This window comes from Bacillus rossius, chromosome 7 (assembly GCF_032445375.1).
Source record: "Bacillus rossius redtenbacheri isolate Brsri chromosome 7, Brsri_v3, whole genome shotgun sequence".
Lineage (NCBI taxonomy): Eukaryota > Metazoa > Arthropoda > Insecta > Phasmatodea > Bacillidae > Bacillus > Bacillus rossius.
The window spans coordinates 44,779,606-44,796,399 of record NC_086335.1 but is presented as its reverse complement, the minus strand read 5'-3'; the positions used below and the strand labels follow the sequence as shown (position 1 = coordinate 44,796,399).

The 16,794-nt window shown below is 37.7% G+C and overlaps 1 protein-coding gene across 3 annotated transcripts in view; it reads left to right on the top strand.

Annotated features, from left to right (window-relative positions):
• LOC134533932 (uncharacterized) overlaps positions 1 to 16,679 on the top strand; it is a 38,464-nt gene extending 21,785 nt beyond the window's left edge. For all 3 annotated transcript variants that reach the window (XM_063371748.1, XM_063371747.1, XM_063371749.1), the window contains 2 exons: positions 3,673 to 3,920; positions 5,826 to 16,679. In XM_063371748.1, coding sequence (XP_063227818.1) covers positions 3,673 to 3,920; positions 5,826 to 7,364 — 1,787 coding nt within the window. In that variant the 3' untranslated portion in view covers positions 7,365 to 16,679. The remainder of the gene's footprint in view (positions 1 to 3,672; positions 3,921 to 5,825) is intronic.
• The last annotated feature ends 115 nt before the right edge of the window (positions 16,680 to 16,794 follow it).

Below are 16,794 nucleotides of genomic sequence, written 5' to 3'. Positions count from 1 at the left end.
TGAACAGAAATTACATTTTGCTTTTCCATCACTGTTATTAACTTCTGAAAAATAGTCCCAAATTTGACTAGTTTTTTGATTTCTGGGTGCCATGATTAAATAACGTCAAAATAATTCATGGAAACATTAAACACTTTAAGTATATTAAAGATCAAATAAATAAAGTTAATCTTATTATTATGTATTTATACTCACTCCCGTGTTCAAAATGTTTGGCCACAAAGAAAGACTGTTTGCTGCTCGCGACTTTTTGCGACCCCGACTCGCTCGTGAATGAAATGACAACTCACGACTCGCAACTGAACGAAATGAATATCCCGGACTAGCTCCTGAATGAAGTGACGCGCTCCGACTCGCTCGCGAGCGTAATCTACAACTACCGACAGACGATCCGCTCATGAACGATATGACTCTTTTGAATGACTCAAACGAACGACTCCCTGTCGAGAGTGAGCGCACGTGAACGACTCTCTAAAACGAACTGTTTCGACCCATCACTACTGGCAGCAGCTTGTGTGCCGCACGTGTGTATGGCGGCGTGTGGCGCGCTCGTAGGCCGTGCGACAAACTGTGCGCGGCATGCGGAAAAATAAAAAATAAAATTCAACATTTAATATTTATATTTACAATTTATTATTTTTATTTTTTCACCCGCGTTTAGTGAAAACTGCGGATGCAAAGTCCGCACAAAGGCGGGCCGTCTATACTGTGCGTGCTTGCCGACCTATTAGAACACAGGCGGTGTTTTATGCCTTTTGACCTTGGTCACATCGAAACATCGCGGTTATGCAACAACGCGGGTAAAAGTTATGTCCCCCGACAACCGCGTTAAATAGGGAGTGTACTGTAACTTGTTTTGAATCAACAAATATTTTTTTTTTCTACTTTTAATACGTATTTTTTAGTTTTACTCCTTGCCTAATGAATTTTGTGGGCTTGTTTCCCCCCTCCCAAAAAAAAAGTTTAATTTTTAATTGAGAACTTGGTTACAGTAAGTGATTGCCAAACTACTTTATTTCATCTCTCCTCCTTGTGGGTTCACCACTGTCTGTCATTGGTACACCACTTACCCCCCTCTTGTGTATGCCACTGCCATACCTCATATCTCCACCACTACCTCTCCTCATGATTACGCTACTGCCAAGTTTCATGGGGCCACCGTTTCCAACCCCCAAATGAAAGGAACTATATCAAAATGTAAAATAAATAAAAGAAATAAAGTCTTTTAAAACAAGTACGTATATATTTACATAAAGAATAAATGGAATAATTGTAAATCAAAGTATACTACCTTGAATTCAACAATATAAGTTGTTAAAAATATTTATTTGTATTATACATTTGCCTTTGTTAAGGTAGCAAGAACGCATTAATAATTTATGCAAAAATACTTCTGAGAAAGTATTAAAATGTAGATTGCAGTTTTGATTAAGGTTCGGAACTAAATAATGTTGACAGCCACACACGACTGCTGTAGAGAAAGGAATACGCTGTTCGAATGAAATGTGCTGCATATAAAATTTTACAATAGTAACCAACATGGCAACGATGAACCGGCGAAGAGACTGACAGTTGTTTCTCAACTTAAATAATTGCACTGAATATTGATGGATGAGAAAATGTTAAAAATATTAAAATAAAAAAAACTAAATCGAATTTTGAAAACATTGCTTTGAGGTGCTAACTGATCACCCTTGAAGAGCCTTTATCTCATGTTATTGTTCATGATCAACAACACAAGCTTGATTCTAAAGGCACATGAAGGCAAGGAATTACAGCTTTGCATCTCGTCAACATTGGGATCACTTGAGACGATGAGATGTGATGGGATGAAGATGGAGCATTGACGAAATGAGTATAGATCGGGAAGGAGGGAGTACCCAGAGAAAACCCAAGGGCTTGCAGTAACATCCACCACATCTCTTAGGTTACGAAAAATCCTGGTGTGATCCCGCTGGAACTTTAACCCGGATTGCCTGGGTGGGGGGTAAGTGATATGCACACTCAACTCAGTAGCTGCAAAAGGTTAGTCAGTATGTGAAAATGCATCAAGTGTTACAGAGTTTGCAGTGCATCATGTTTATGTGTTAACATTCAAATGACATGGGGGTTTTAAACAACGTATAGCTAAAAATAAATTATCTGGACAACTCCAACCAAAAAGTAACAGGGGTTAAGTTACTGAAATGAAGTAAATATAAAACAATTTTTTAAATCTGTCAAATTACACTTTAGACTAGGGTGATCTCGTAACTCTAGAGAACACCCACTAAATGAAATTCGTCAATACTTGACATGTGAGAGGATAACAAACCAATCTTTCAACCAAAAATAATACAACCTTACCAAGACCTGACTGTTATAATAGCACCCTGATGTTTCTATGAACAAATCATGTAAAGGACAGCATAGTACAGCAGCATGTATCATAAATAGATGGTTAAGTTGCATGGATTGAGAGCAGTAGCCCCTGTTCATGTCATAATGAATATTTTTACATACGTCCCACAAAAGCTATCAAGGTTTGATCTCCCCCTCCCCTCCCCGCCCCCACCCCCACACTCGTACAGGGTCAAACGCAGATTTTTTTCAAGCTGAAAATGTGGTTACGATGTAGTGTACTAGTGAGTTTTCCCAGAGTACTTCTGGTTACTCACTCATTCATTCCATCTATGCTCTCTTAGCATCTCATCACCTTTCATCACCTTTCATCACTCTAATGACTTAGTGTCTGAGAATCCATTTCATTTCATTCAAAATATAAAATGAATTTTGAAATACATATATACTATATATTTTTTTTAAATAACAGTTAATCCATTAAAAAAATTACTAGCTCTGCTTATGCCCTAGTTGAGTTTACAGAACTATTTTTGGACTCGCAGTCATCCTGAATTCATTTTATCCTTGGTTTCCAAAAATCTCTAGGTAAATACTAGGGACGCTTTCTTGCCATAGGCCATTGCTGGATGCTTCCTCTATTGCCTTGTATTTTATTTTACACACGGTACTTTGCATACTCCCATTTTCTCCACCAATCAATCTGTCATTCTTTCTATTTTTAATGTTTTTAATAACCTCGATACGAAGCATTAAACTCAGATTCATTCATCATATTTTTCAAAGTTAATCTCATGACAGTTGATAGTCACTTGTGATTTTCTGTGTCCAATGATTGAACTAAATTGTTCAACATTTGTTATCTGCTTGAAGTCACATACATACTTGCAAACCCTTGAAAGTTAAAAGTCCTTGAATTTTCTATTTTTGTGAAAATGGAAAAGTCGTAAATAACACTGAATCGTTTAAGTAGTCAGTAATGATTGTTATTTTTGACTTGGAATTAGGGTGGGGGTTTTTATTACGTGCATGTGTTCAAAGTATCTTCTGAAGAGTCCTGTGCATTCACGAATATTCAGAGGATTGTTTTATTCACTAGAGCATTGACTCAAATGACTTATTATTTGATTTCAATTTAAAATGAGAACGTAATTTTAACATGTTACAATGTTATCTTTTTGGTCGTTGAACCTTACATTTCAACCCTTGAAATTTCCTAAGACTTCTGTGAAAATATGTGTATAAAGCACATTACAAATGCACACGAGCCCATTCAAATGTCTGTGTTTGTTGGTAGTTTCAGGTTGTGTGAGTTGTGTTGTCTCTTCGCAGAGACGGAGACATCGGGGGGAGAGGGGCACAGGGATGAAGACAGGGACCCCTCGCCTCTTGTCAGTGGCACGGCGGCCTGTCCCGAGCCCGGGCCAGACCTCTGCGAGGGAAGTAAGGAGCAGAGCGCAGTTGGCGAGAAGCAAGTCAAGGCACAGTCGTTGTTCAACTGCAGTGTCTGCTGCGTCACGTTCAGCTCTGTGGAAGAGCACGTGAGCAGGTACCACGCTGAGCAGGACGTCATCGTGAAGGCAAGTTCCCTCGTGTTGCGAGGTCACGCGCTCGTCAGCAGGGCTTAGACTGCGCAGTGAGATAACTTATGCTGGTTACCCAAACGTGCAAAACCATTGGGCCGCAGATTCCGTGGGACCTCCCTGTGAATCCTACAGGTTGGGTCCCTGACACAGTAGTTGGAAGCGTTTGCGGTTTTCCCCCCTCATTTACTGCTGTCAAAATTTTCAGTATTGAAGTTTTCATTCAAAATTTGTCCATAGTTAAATCACTATAAAATTTATTTCTTAACTGCAACATAATTATTCCTCTCTGCAAATTATTAACCTTGCGACACATGTCCAAGCACTTTGCGGACCACTTCAGTCTAATCGGGAAACATTCATCAGCTGACTCAAGCACGTGAATTTTCAAAGGCAATTCACTAACAACGGGTTTTCACGTAATTGGTTTAGAAGTTCTCAGCAGGAATTTGCATAAATAATAAACAATAGCCAAACCTGGTTATTGGCCTGAAACAACATGTTTCCGCCGACTTATGCCTCACAATACACACCCTTAGCTGGACGTGTTAGCTTCAACCATCGTTCAGTTACATTGTCTCGTAGAAATTGGAGCACATACATTGAACCAACATTTTCACTCATTCCCAAAAACGAAAGATCAACGTGAGCGTACACAGCATCTCCGTTCTCGTGCGTGGCTCAGCTCATTCTTTTACAGTCCACGCAACGTCAACCGTCATCCTTACCACCCCACTCTCTAGCGGCTGTAAAGGCAACTCAGTTCCACCACACACTAAATAAATGTCTTGGCTCACACGTGAAATGTACTGTTAAATACTTCGGCACAACGTAAGCCAATTTACGTAAAAGTCTTCTTAATAAAATATGAATAAAAATCCAACTGAAAACGGGTAAATAAAAAATCTTACCAACCTTTACACAATTTCACTAAAGCGTGAATAAACAGATTGACATATTATAATTACTATAACAACTAGCCTAATATAATTACAGTTTGGGAACAGTTAAAAGGCCAATTGCGCAGCAGGGCCTCTTTTTCTCTTGGAGGGAAGCGAAGCCATGGGCCAATCACAAACCATTTTTAAAATTAATTACTTTCAATGCCTAACAGAATGTTTTTCATGTGACACATTACAAGTTTTTATCACACATTATTTTTATTTTTATTATTATTATTATTATTATTTATTCTGCTGTAATTTACAGACACAGTACACCACCCTGCTTCCAGGCAAATAACAATAACAATAGCAATTAATATCTTAAAAAAAACATACAGTAATAAATGTTAAATCCATAAAAAACATAAGTTAAATAACTTTCAGCGGTTTAACCAAATTGAAGTATGTAAATTATCAGAGATAATTAAAAGCATGAACTTCTGTAAAACATAATTATTAAAAATTATACATATTGTATCAGAAAACCTAGCCAAGTATTTTATCATAATAAATCGTAACATAAATGTTTTATAAAATAGGAGGCTAAGGGCCTGAGCCACTTCAACATGTGGCATTAGAGGCCTAATTTATTACAATATTTGTTAAGAATGAATTAAATAATTGATACATATTGTACATATTTGGGAGCTTTACCTAAGTTAACTGTTGTGCAAGTTAGGTTTGATGCAACATCTGCTGTAAAACTTTGTGGTATTATTAGTCTTAACTCTCTTATGCAGATTTTTACAAGATTTATTCCTCTTTTCATCATCATCATCATCATCATCATCATCATCATCATCATCATCATCATCATCGTCATCGTCATCTTCATCTTCATCTTCCTCAAATTCTTCGTCCCCTTCGTAACAAAAGTCATAAACTACCAACTATTGATGCCAGTACTTATGCTTTTGTGATTAATACATTATTTTTTTATTTGTGAATGTGTTTGCAGCGACTGGGTGCAACTGAGGTTTGCAACGGTAAACAAGCCAGTTCAGATGCTGCAGGGTTTGATGGGAGTGTCTCGGAAGATGCCTGTCCAAAGCCTGTAGCTCAGCAAAGCTCTGCAGAGAGCAACCATGATGAAGATTGTGACCCTCTTAAACTTGTGAAGAAAAAGGTTAAGAAAAATGTAAAACTAAAGCAGAATCATTTTAACAAAAATTATTTTCCCTCTAATACTAAAGAGGTAATTCAAAAATGTCAGCAGCGCTACAGTAAGTTAAACGATTTGAATGATAAGTCAGGTGAAAAAAGAAGAAAAGTACTGAAAGTTGCTCTCACAAGAATAACAGATAAAGAATTAAATAAACATGTGCCATCTTTGGAAGAAAAAAGACAAAAAATTGGTGAGAGAGACGTGAGCAGGATTTATGCATCTGTGAAGGATGGTGATATACTTGGTACTAATGCTCATGATAACCAAATTGGTAGCGTCCAGCCTGCTAATGACAAGGAAGTAGGTATTTCCGTTCCTTGCAGTAAACAGGTTCCGATCCCCAAGTCTACTCCAGCAGTGTTTCAACCACATGCAGAAGTAGTCAAACCAGGAGTAACAAGAGGCAGTATTTCTAGGTCTCTTGCAGCAAGAGATGTCATGGGTAATGTGGGAACTCCCATTTCCAGTGTAAGAGTTAATTCTTCTCAGTCATCGACTGTGTTTCGCAACTCGCTCGTTTCTGTGGAATCATCCCCTGCAGAAAGTACGGGCTTCAAATCTGTTCCGAGTGTTCCACAGCAGTCTTCGTGCACGGGACCTCCAGCCGTTAGGCCACTGCCAGGGATGTCGTGCGACTCTCGGCAGGTGCCGAACACAAACAGCTCGTCCGTCGTTGGGGGCGAGGCAAATTGGGTCGTTGGTAATTTTGTTCCAAAGCGTGACCTGATGATATGTGATTGTGTCACTAACCAAGCTGTGGACTTGAACATAACCAAAATTTTTGATGAAACTGGTAGATATGTTCACGATTTGTATGTGTGTGTGAAGTGTAAATTGGGCTTTGTGGAATACATGCTGTATTCTAAACACATTTGTGAGAAAAGTAACTTTGTGTGCTCCTGCTCCAAGCTTGTTCACAATGTGCCAAAGAGAAGGAAAGTTTCCAACCACGTCGTCATCTCGGAGCGAACGGTTCGCGATCCGTACAAAACTGCGAGTGGTGGAGGCAAGGACTTTTTAACGAATGTTGGTTCATGGCGGAGAAAACTGCCAGTTACTACTTCGAAGACTTTGGTTTGCAGTGTTTGTTCGAATATGTTTTTGAGTGACGGGTCGTCGTCGCCGGTCCGGAGGACGACGAACGCTTCCGCGCACAACAACGTGCTGAATAATGCGGGTGGCACAAACTTGAATTACATCTGCAAGATATGTTCCATTGTTACTGAGAAAAGACAAGGCCGAATATTAGTATCAAAAGTAAGTGGTAAGACAGAGGAAGCCATTGAAATTGTTGTTATAGATCCTAATGCAGACTGTGATGCAGGCACTTAAAAATTTTTTCTAACTTTTTTTATTTTTTGTGTTGGTAGAAAATGTCTTGATATATGTTAAATACATATTAATTCCTTTGAGGTTTTTCAACAGATGTAATAAGTAGGGACAAGATTTTATCTGCTTATTTTTATACATTGGCTTTATTCATAAAATGGTGTATTTTTCAACAAATAGGAAACCAAAATATTTCTATGTACATACCTATTTCACCAAAATAAGCCTCATTTTGACTGTATGATTGCACTTGACAATTTAAATAACTATCAATAAGCATGTCTAAAACCAAAATACTCAGAAAAATAAATATGAATATGCAAATTTTTGTGTGTTAGAAAAATTTTCCAACACCATTAATGTATGTATTAAACATTTTACTAATAAGAGGTGCCAGATAAAACAAGGTAATATTAATTTTTCCAGTCCATTTAGTGAATATATTTTGGTTCAAAATTCATGCTAAATAACTTACTTACAATACCAAAATAAAGGATCAAATTCTTCTAATTTGAGTTCAGTTTTGTAAAACTTATTGATTTCATGTTTTCAGTTAAATTTTGGTGCTAAATGGCGTACTTTTCAGTCTTAAATGTTTCATTGGCATGCTTTGCAGTGTTATTTTGGTTTTATCACAATTCACCATCATATCTTGTCCCTTGTAATAAGGGCACATAAAGTGCTAAGCAAACTCTTTTTACCAGTGCAAAAATATTCTGAAGTTATTTTTCATTCCTCGCAATTACTTCACACAAGTGTTATACCAAGATTTTATGCAGAGTGTGAGCTAATATAAATAATGGTTCGGTGTGTAGCACGGCAAGAGGTGTGCACAGCGCTTTCAATCTTACTGGTTTGTGTGGCATCAGCTGTCAGGTCGTGCGATTCTCCGAGCCGCTGGTGGAGGAAAGAGTTTTATTCTCCGACTCAATTTGTGAATTGATTTTTTTTTTGCATGTGGATGTAGGGCCAAATTTCATTCCATTTTGTATCCAAATACGAAAATTATATTATAGAATACTGGAACACTTTCATTTACTAGGTCGCACGAAAGATATGTTTATAAGACTCCTACACAAAAAAGTTAGAATTTTCTTTTACTGTATTGAAATATTATTTTATTCAATAGTTTAAAATGTTAACAGTAAAAAAAAATACTTATCTACACGTATGGTGTCATTGAGTAAGTCAAAATTAGTGATAAAATAATTGGCACATTATCTGGCTTAACATCGGCACACAATATGAGAAAATTGGCTATCTTTTGAATGAATTGAAACTTTTTTACTATCGAAAAAGTAGTATTTAAACATTTAAAGGTCTGTTATAGTTAAGGGGCTTGCCTAGTAAAGGGTGTATCTGTGTTAGTGAAGCGAAATAATAAGTCCAACGCTTGCTGGTGCTTCTAGCGCGGTATCTCCTCTAAGCACAAGGCTTTGAACTGGGGCACATTCTTCTTTGTCGTGCATAGGGCTACATTGAGATTTCAGCGGTGACCATGACATTAGATGACGGAGAAATGAAGTTGAAGGTGTATTAGAAGTTCCATGCCTGTAGTACTTTCAAGAATCTGTACCGGATGTTTCATGCCTAAAGTTATTCTGAAAAAAACATGTTTTAGCCATTTTCGCTCTTCTAAAAAGTTAGTTTAATAGCAAAATACAGAAACATAACTGCTCATCCACCCTCAGCATATTCTTAAGCGGTTTTCATAAACATACAACATTAGGATATTTTAAGCAGTTATCAAATTGTGTTGTTTCTTCTGAAGTTCTGCACACCATATTTGTGCCCAGGTTGGCAAGCCACCTGTTAAAATGACTTCTCAGAAGTGAATATGTGTGTGACCAGCATAAAATATCCTTATAGTTTTAAAAAAAAATTTAAAAACCCACTTTTATCACTGAATGATCTAATAATTAAAAAATAAAATTTTTATTTAAGTTATTTGTCCAATACCCAAATAATGCACCCCTACTCTGTATAACTTACCCATATTGCCATTAACGAACCCCAGGCACATTTTCCACCATAACCCAATCTCGGACACCAATAATTGTGATAAATCATTCCCCATTGCATGAATCATTTAAAGAACACTATAGTGCTGGAAGTCGTGCAATTTTAATTTACAGTAGCCTTTTGCTAGAAGGCATTTTGTTTTTTACATCTTGCTTCAGTTTATAGTTGCACATTAAATACAAATACTAGGAGACTGTTCATTTATATTTGGTGAAAATTATCTTTGATAAGATTTTAGCTTTCTAACATAACATGTTACTGTGAATATTATATTTATTTCATATTTATGTTTAATTTTGCATATACTACACAAACAATGACCCAGAGTTCAAAAATATTTATTGATAATTTTATTTAAAATTGTTGAAAAGAGTCTTAAAATTGGTTCATCCTTTAGGCACCCTGCATTTCGGTGACCATAGTGTGCACCAAGGTTTATGTGTAGTTGTAAAACATCTACACGAGTTTGTCTCTGCAGAATTTTTATTAGAGAAGTTCAAGTACAGTTTTCTGATGCTTGCGTAAATAGTTAAAAATATTGTTTATAGCATTAACATTTTTAAATTGCTTTTAAATTTTTTATTGTTTATTTATTTAATTATCTTCCAGCTCCACGTATAAATAACGTGTGAGTGCAATTGGAGATATTGATCAAAATGTGAACCAAAATTTTGTTTTAATGTGCTAAAGACCTGTATAATTTTTTTCAAGTGTGCAAATTTGTTAAAAATTTATTTTAAAACTATTTTCTAATGTAGCTAGCACCTCGCTTTGAACATATATTTAAAAAGTATGGTCATTTCATGTAATTAGTGTAGATAAATTTAAATAACTTACTTATTGCAATATTTGTAAGTATAAAATGTATATTTATTTTTTGTACATGTATGTATATATTATTGATAATGAAGGTTGATATTTAGAGTGAGTGTTTTGTTTTATAATATAAATTTTTTTAATGTTTTTTTTTTTTAATTTGTCCTATTTTCCTCTGTGTATGTGAGGAGAATTTTAAGCAAGTTTGAAGATGATCTACCTGTCTTATATAAAAGATGGTCTTAAGTGATGGTACTTGTGCCACTTGTGGTGTGCTGATTTGCACAGGCTGCACACACACCAAAAACTATGCCCCTGGCTGGGGATGATAACCAAAGAACAGCAGCAATTAAACAACTACATACGTAGTTACCTAATCCGCGAATTGTATCCCTACTGCCGAAGTAACATACTATTCATAACGTAAAAAAAATCACGAATTGAGTTGTACAGAAAATCAAATGCAGAGAATACATCTATTCCAAAATATATTTTTTTAAAAATTGCCACAAGTTACCACTTGATCAACTTGCATACATAAGCATAAATAATAAATTAGATAATATACCAAGTAACATGGCTGCATTAATGCCAGCAAATAAATATTTTTATAAGTTAAGGCCCTAATTCCTGGCCATAAAAGCAATAACAATTTTTTGTATATAATGTTGATACAAATAAAATTCAAATATTAAACTCTAAAAGCATACCAGATAATTTTTTTATAAGCTTAGCTGCTAGATTAGATCATAGTGTTACAAAAAATATCTACTTCCATGTTACGTCTTAGCAAAGTATAAAAAATAATGGCCAGTTAAATCGTAAAGAAAATATTTATGCAGTATTTTGGGGGAAAAACTTTGAGTCTTGTGGTTTCCTGAAACCATTATTTTTGGCTCACACAGAGTCTGGTAGTATAAAAAAAAAATTTTATGAAGTTAATTTTATGAGTCTTTACCTTTTGCCCTTTTCATAAACATGTGATGAGATTATTTCACACCGATTGCTCTTGCTGCCACTCAATCAGTAGTAAGTAAAACAAATATCTTTAAGTACTGTCTTTACTGTTAGGCATAGTTCAAAGTTACGACCAATGGAAATGCCTGGGCCTTTACTGAAGTCTGCAAAAACACTATTCACGCCCTGATATGGTCACCTCAGCGCAACATCAGTGTTCAAAGTTTTGCTACGGACTCAAACATGGACGAAAAGCTATGGGCAAATTCTAGTCCATATCATTGTTTTGCGGACAGTGAATATTTACTAGTTTCAAAATCTTTCTGGATGTGTCATCGCAGTGGTTACATAATATTAGCCACAAATCACCAGTAAAACCTTGCGACAGTGCTCTGGCATACCCGAGTAGAGTTTAGGGTAAGCGCGCCCACATTGCTGAATACTACCACGCACATTCGGTAGTCAAATCGGGCCGGCACTCAGGAGTCGTAAATATGCGCACTCTTTTTCTCTGGGCTGACCTAAAAAAAGTTACGCAACCAAAAGGTTTTGCCATCAACGAAAATGTTATGCCCGACGAAAAAGAAACCCAGGTGCTTAAACCTATGCGGGGTGGGGCAGATGACTTTCTCCTTGCCGCGGTGCCGTCGTTCCCGCGGGCCACTAGAAACCTGTCGATGTCCCTGATAGGCCCGTGTGCGGCAACGTCCGCCTCGGTGCCGTTCTGTGCCAGGCACTCCAAGCCTGCACCTTCTTGCTCGACAGCTCGCATTGTTCGCCGCCGTGGCCGCCACCTGCAACACTACCCAGTCGCGCCAACTATACGCACCGGAATTCCCGCAAAGTCCACGAACTCTTAGCCACCTAACGTTCGCTCGTAAAATCTATTTACTGGGCCATAAAAAAAACATAGAAGATAATTCATCTTTAGAGACTACCAGGCTGCGTTTTTTTAAACAAAAAAAATTCAATAACCTAAAATTTAATAAAGCTATAAATTAAACAGTGTACAGAAACCAAAGAAACTAAGTGCCACACATTGTTGCATGGAGTCCGCACACCCACACTAATGCTGCCGTCACTGGATGGAGAGCGGGTAAGATTCCAAAATGAATTTTTAAGGGCGCCGTCTTCCCGGGCACACACATGGTTTGCTGAGCTTAAGAAAAAACAACGAGATTTAAAAACTACACAAGATATCCCATTGGAGTCTGCTTACGAAAAAATTGAAGAATTCGCTGAGGGCCCAAAAGTACTTTTGGTTTCGGATTAAGTTTTTAAACTATATATTTTTAGAAGAGTTAAAACGGCTAAAATGCGTTTTTAGAGTAATTTTAGGCGTTAAACAACCGGTACATATTCTTGAAAGCACTTAAGGGACTTGCCTTGCACCTTTATCCACATTTCTCCGCCATATAATGTTACGGTCACTGCTCAGATTTCACAGTTTTCCTGTGACGAGGAGAATGCGCGCGAGTTCAAAGCCTTGCGCTTAGAGGCTATACCGCGCTAGAAATACCAGCTAGCGGAATATCTGCAGAGACTGATGGCATTGACGATGATTTCTCTGTCGCTCGCGGAGCTTTGTAGGTTTATGTAGATTCAGAACCTCCGGTTACAGAAACTCGCACCAGCGGTGGTTCAGACGAGGTAGACGCACGATCTCTACATCCCTCAATCCGTTCGAGCGCGACAGCTTCGGGATTTTATTTCAACCTCTTGACTAGCTGCGGTACTACATAAACGAAATCCCGCTGTATTTTCACCGGGGAATTTAGTCTGAAGGAATGGAATATTGCGAGATCTCGCGATCTTTAAATCTCTGTCACAAGTTGAAATTTAAAACAGTAGAAACAAATTTCTTTCCCCAATATTATCTTGATAATTCATGTTCATCTTGAAAATATTTTAAAACGTCAATAATTTGTTATAAAATTTTTATTTTATTTCACTATAAGAAAGTTTAACAAGGGATTGTTTAATTAAAAACAACATCGTTGCCTACTATGCATATAACTTCAGCATCTTAAAAAATTTTTTTCGGAACACTTTATTTTTAGTGTGAAAGTGGGAAACGAAAGCCGAAGCGCAATAAGTTGAAAGTTGGCCGTTGAATGCAATGTGATTTTGTGTCTTGCGTAGTTTATGAACGAGTAAGTATTTGAAAACGTAGTTATTAAACATTTTGCATCTCGCGCTACTTGCGTTTTTGCATGGTTTATAAACCCGGTTGTAATCATAAATAATAATGTAATCTCTTGTGGTTGACTGACGACTGAAATAAAGAATAAATTAGAGTTGAACGTATCGTTGACGTTCAGATCGTTGGAGATGACAAGGGGTGATGTGAGAATGGAGTATTTAACAAAAAGAGAGTGAGAGCACATAGCCTAAAAAAAAAAAAAAACACATAGCAACGTCCGCCACATTTACCACTTGAGAAAAATCCGGGTTTGACTCCGCCGAGAATCGAATCCGAAGCTTATTTGTAGGAATTCACAATTTGTAATTTGTAATAAACGTCTCATTCCTGGTAGCAGGAATAGTTTTCACAGGAAGTACAGTATGTTCACAAAAGAATTTCCCAATTATAAATTTTAATAGTATCCACTGTAAGGGGTGTGTTCAAAGTCACTATTAAAGATTAACTCAAACCATTTTAGATAAGTGAATGCACGAGTACTGCTTTGTTGTTTTCTTTCCGCGTGTAGTGCCACTTATGTTGAAAGAATAGCTCATTCCTCAATTAATAGAGGGTGAAACTGTACATTTTATTTGGCTACAGGAATACTCCCCCCCCCCCCCCCCCCTTCCCCCATCCGAGTTAGAATCTCTTTGTACGAGAGTAGTTAAACGTATAGTCCCTGACCATTGGATTGGTCGTAATGGTCGAGACAACAGAGCTCTTTTTCACTGGCCTCTACGTTTACCTGACATAAAGCCATGCGTTTCCCCCCCCCCCCCCCCTCCTTTGGGACTTTATTAAAGATCGTGTCCACGTTCCGCCGATACCTAATGATTTGCCAGAGTTGAGACAGAATTGAAGAGGATATTGTTTCCATTACTCCGGACTTGTTAACCAATGCGTGAGAAGATTTCGACTTTAGGGTAGGATGTGTGCCGTATAACTGAAGGCGCGCATATTGAACATTTGCAAGAAAAACTTGAGTTTGTTTACCTTCAATTTGATGTATGGTTTGTTGTAAATAGTATAAATTAAATTTTTATAACATGCCATTGAAAATAGGACATTCTTCTATGGACGCCCGTCCACGTGAGACCAAGACAGTGGCGGATCCAGAGGTTCACCTCGGAGGGGGGCACTCTAGGATTTCAGAATAGCCAGAGAAAAAACTGTCTTAAGATTACTAAATTTGTATTTAATCTACTCACACTACACATAACATCCAACCACCAGATTTTATGATTCTACAAGAAATTCATTAATTATATTAAAATATTTTATTGGTTTCAGAAACAATCATTTTTGTCGGCAATATTAATGTAGCAGACAACTGGTTTTTCGGAGGGGGGGAGGCACTTGCTCCTGGTGCCACCCCCCCCCCCCTTCGATCCGCCACTGGACCAAGACGAATGGATTCTTCATGTCAGGCGTGTGGAGTCGATCGACGGGTGGTGGCAGGCAGAGATAGGCGGTATCGCGGGTAGCTCGCACGGGCTGATATGAAATCTGACGAGAGTGACGGGCGGCAGGACCTCTCGGCGGGGTCGAGAGGTCGGCAAACACGGCCAGATAATGGAGTGCCATATGCCCTGGGGGGCGCGCACCGGCCAGTCCTGCTCCGCCGCTCTTAGCCGCTCGTCGCTCGTCGCCCGTCGCGTGAGTCGCTGTGCCCGCCGCTGCCGTCTCGTGGCTCTCGGTCGGTACACTCGACCCTCGCAGTCTGCTCGTGCACTCAAGTGGACAGCGTAACAAATATATTATAATAGCTCGCGAGAAAAAAGTTTTGACAGTTTTCAGTTTAAAACACACCCACTTCACATTTTCACACACCTCTAATCACTAGGGACCGGAAAAAAATTCGCGGGTTCAATGAACTCCAGGATGAACTCCATAGTTCTACGTACACTTTGTCAAATGTCACCCACTCATTGGCTGCTGTCTTGTGAGACGTCACAACGTAGCAGCAGCCTGTGATTCGATGAAGCTTTGGTCGGGTGTTTCTCATTGGCCCAGAGTCATCCAGGTGAGTTGTGAGCCAATAGCAGAGGTAGCACTGAGGTATAACTATTTGTATTTTATCCTATCGCGAAATGAATTCGCGAATTTTTCCGGTCTCTACTGATCACATTTCGTGTAACCCCTATGCATACAAGTTCGCCGCCTAAGAATATAACGGACGCCTCGGCCATAGGGATAAGGAACTTCTGATACGCAATGCGCGTAGCAGTTTAATTAATTACAGGCGCTTTAGTAGACATCTCCGGAAAAAGTTTAAGCAATCTCCGTACTCGAGTCGATAAATGATGGCTACCATTTTCTAGGACTTTTTTGTTTGAGTCATTTCGGTTGATTTAAAGAGACGTGGGTCAACAATCACAGCAAAAAAAAAAAAAAAAGAAATCGCGATTGCCAACTTGTTTAATTTCCAGGCGAACTTCTATGCATATAAGGATAAAGAAACTGGCGCAGCGTTAAGAAAAGTGTTTGGAACGGAATGGTGACTATGCGAAAATGTGAAGTAGATATGTAGTAAACTAAAACTGTCATAAAAAAACTTATTCTTGTGAAATTTTTTTTAATGATCAAACGGAGCTTACTTTACGAATATCACTCGTAACTCCATGATACTTGGAGTTTATCAAACCTTGAATGTGTGTAATAAGGTGTTCTTACATTGTAGTGAACATCATTCTTATGACTATGAAATAAATATTATTTTACTTTTATTAATAATTATTATAAAATAAGCATACATTAATGTTCTAGAGAGGAAGATTATTACCACACAAAACAATCTAATTAATAGTTAAGTAACAATAACAAAAAAACTGTAACTAACAATATCTTAGGAACTGACAAAGTGTGACTGACAGTGTTAAATAGACATCGTTATTGCTTCTATGTCCGTGAGAATTTTAAGGGTGCATGCAAGGGGTGGATCGAGTGTACGGAACTATCTCTATCACCCCTCCGCCGTTTTTTAAATAGCATTCTTGTGTTTTAGATGTAAATGTAGATCTCCATAATGATAATATCTATCTGGAAAACCAGCCCCGTCAAATCCACCAGGTCGCTCAGATTCTATAATTATTTTTATTCTTATAATTCACGCACAATACGACCTCTTCCATCTTCTTAAGGGCGCATATCCCGTCCCAATTCATTATTTTATACTGACGTTCCACGCGGTTGAACTAGCCGACCTTTTGAGTCGCCAAACTTTCAAAAATAGAAAGAAAGAAAAAGGATGTATCGCATACTTTTTACACAATTAGCTGCCATAGTTACATTTTTAACGTTTTGAAAAAAAAAAAAGGAAAAATAAGGAGGTTGAAATGGAATATAAAAGTGGTTTGAAGACAATTTTACTGGTTACTGTGTTATATGGTTTAATTTATTTCAGGAAAAAAATTAATATTACCTAGCATTTTAAAATCCTCTATTTATTTTAAA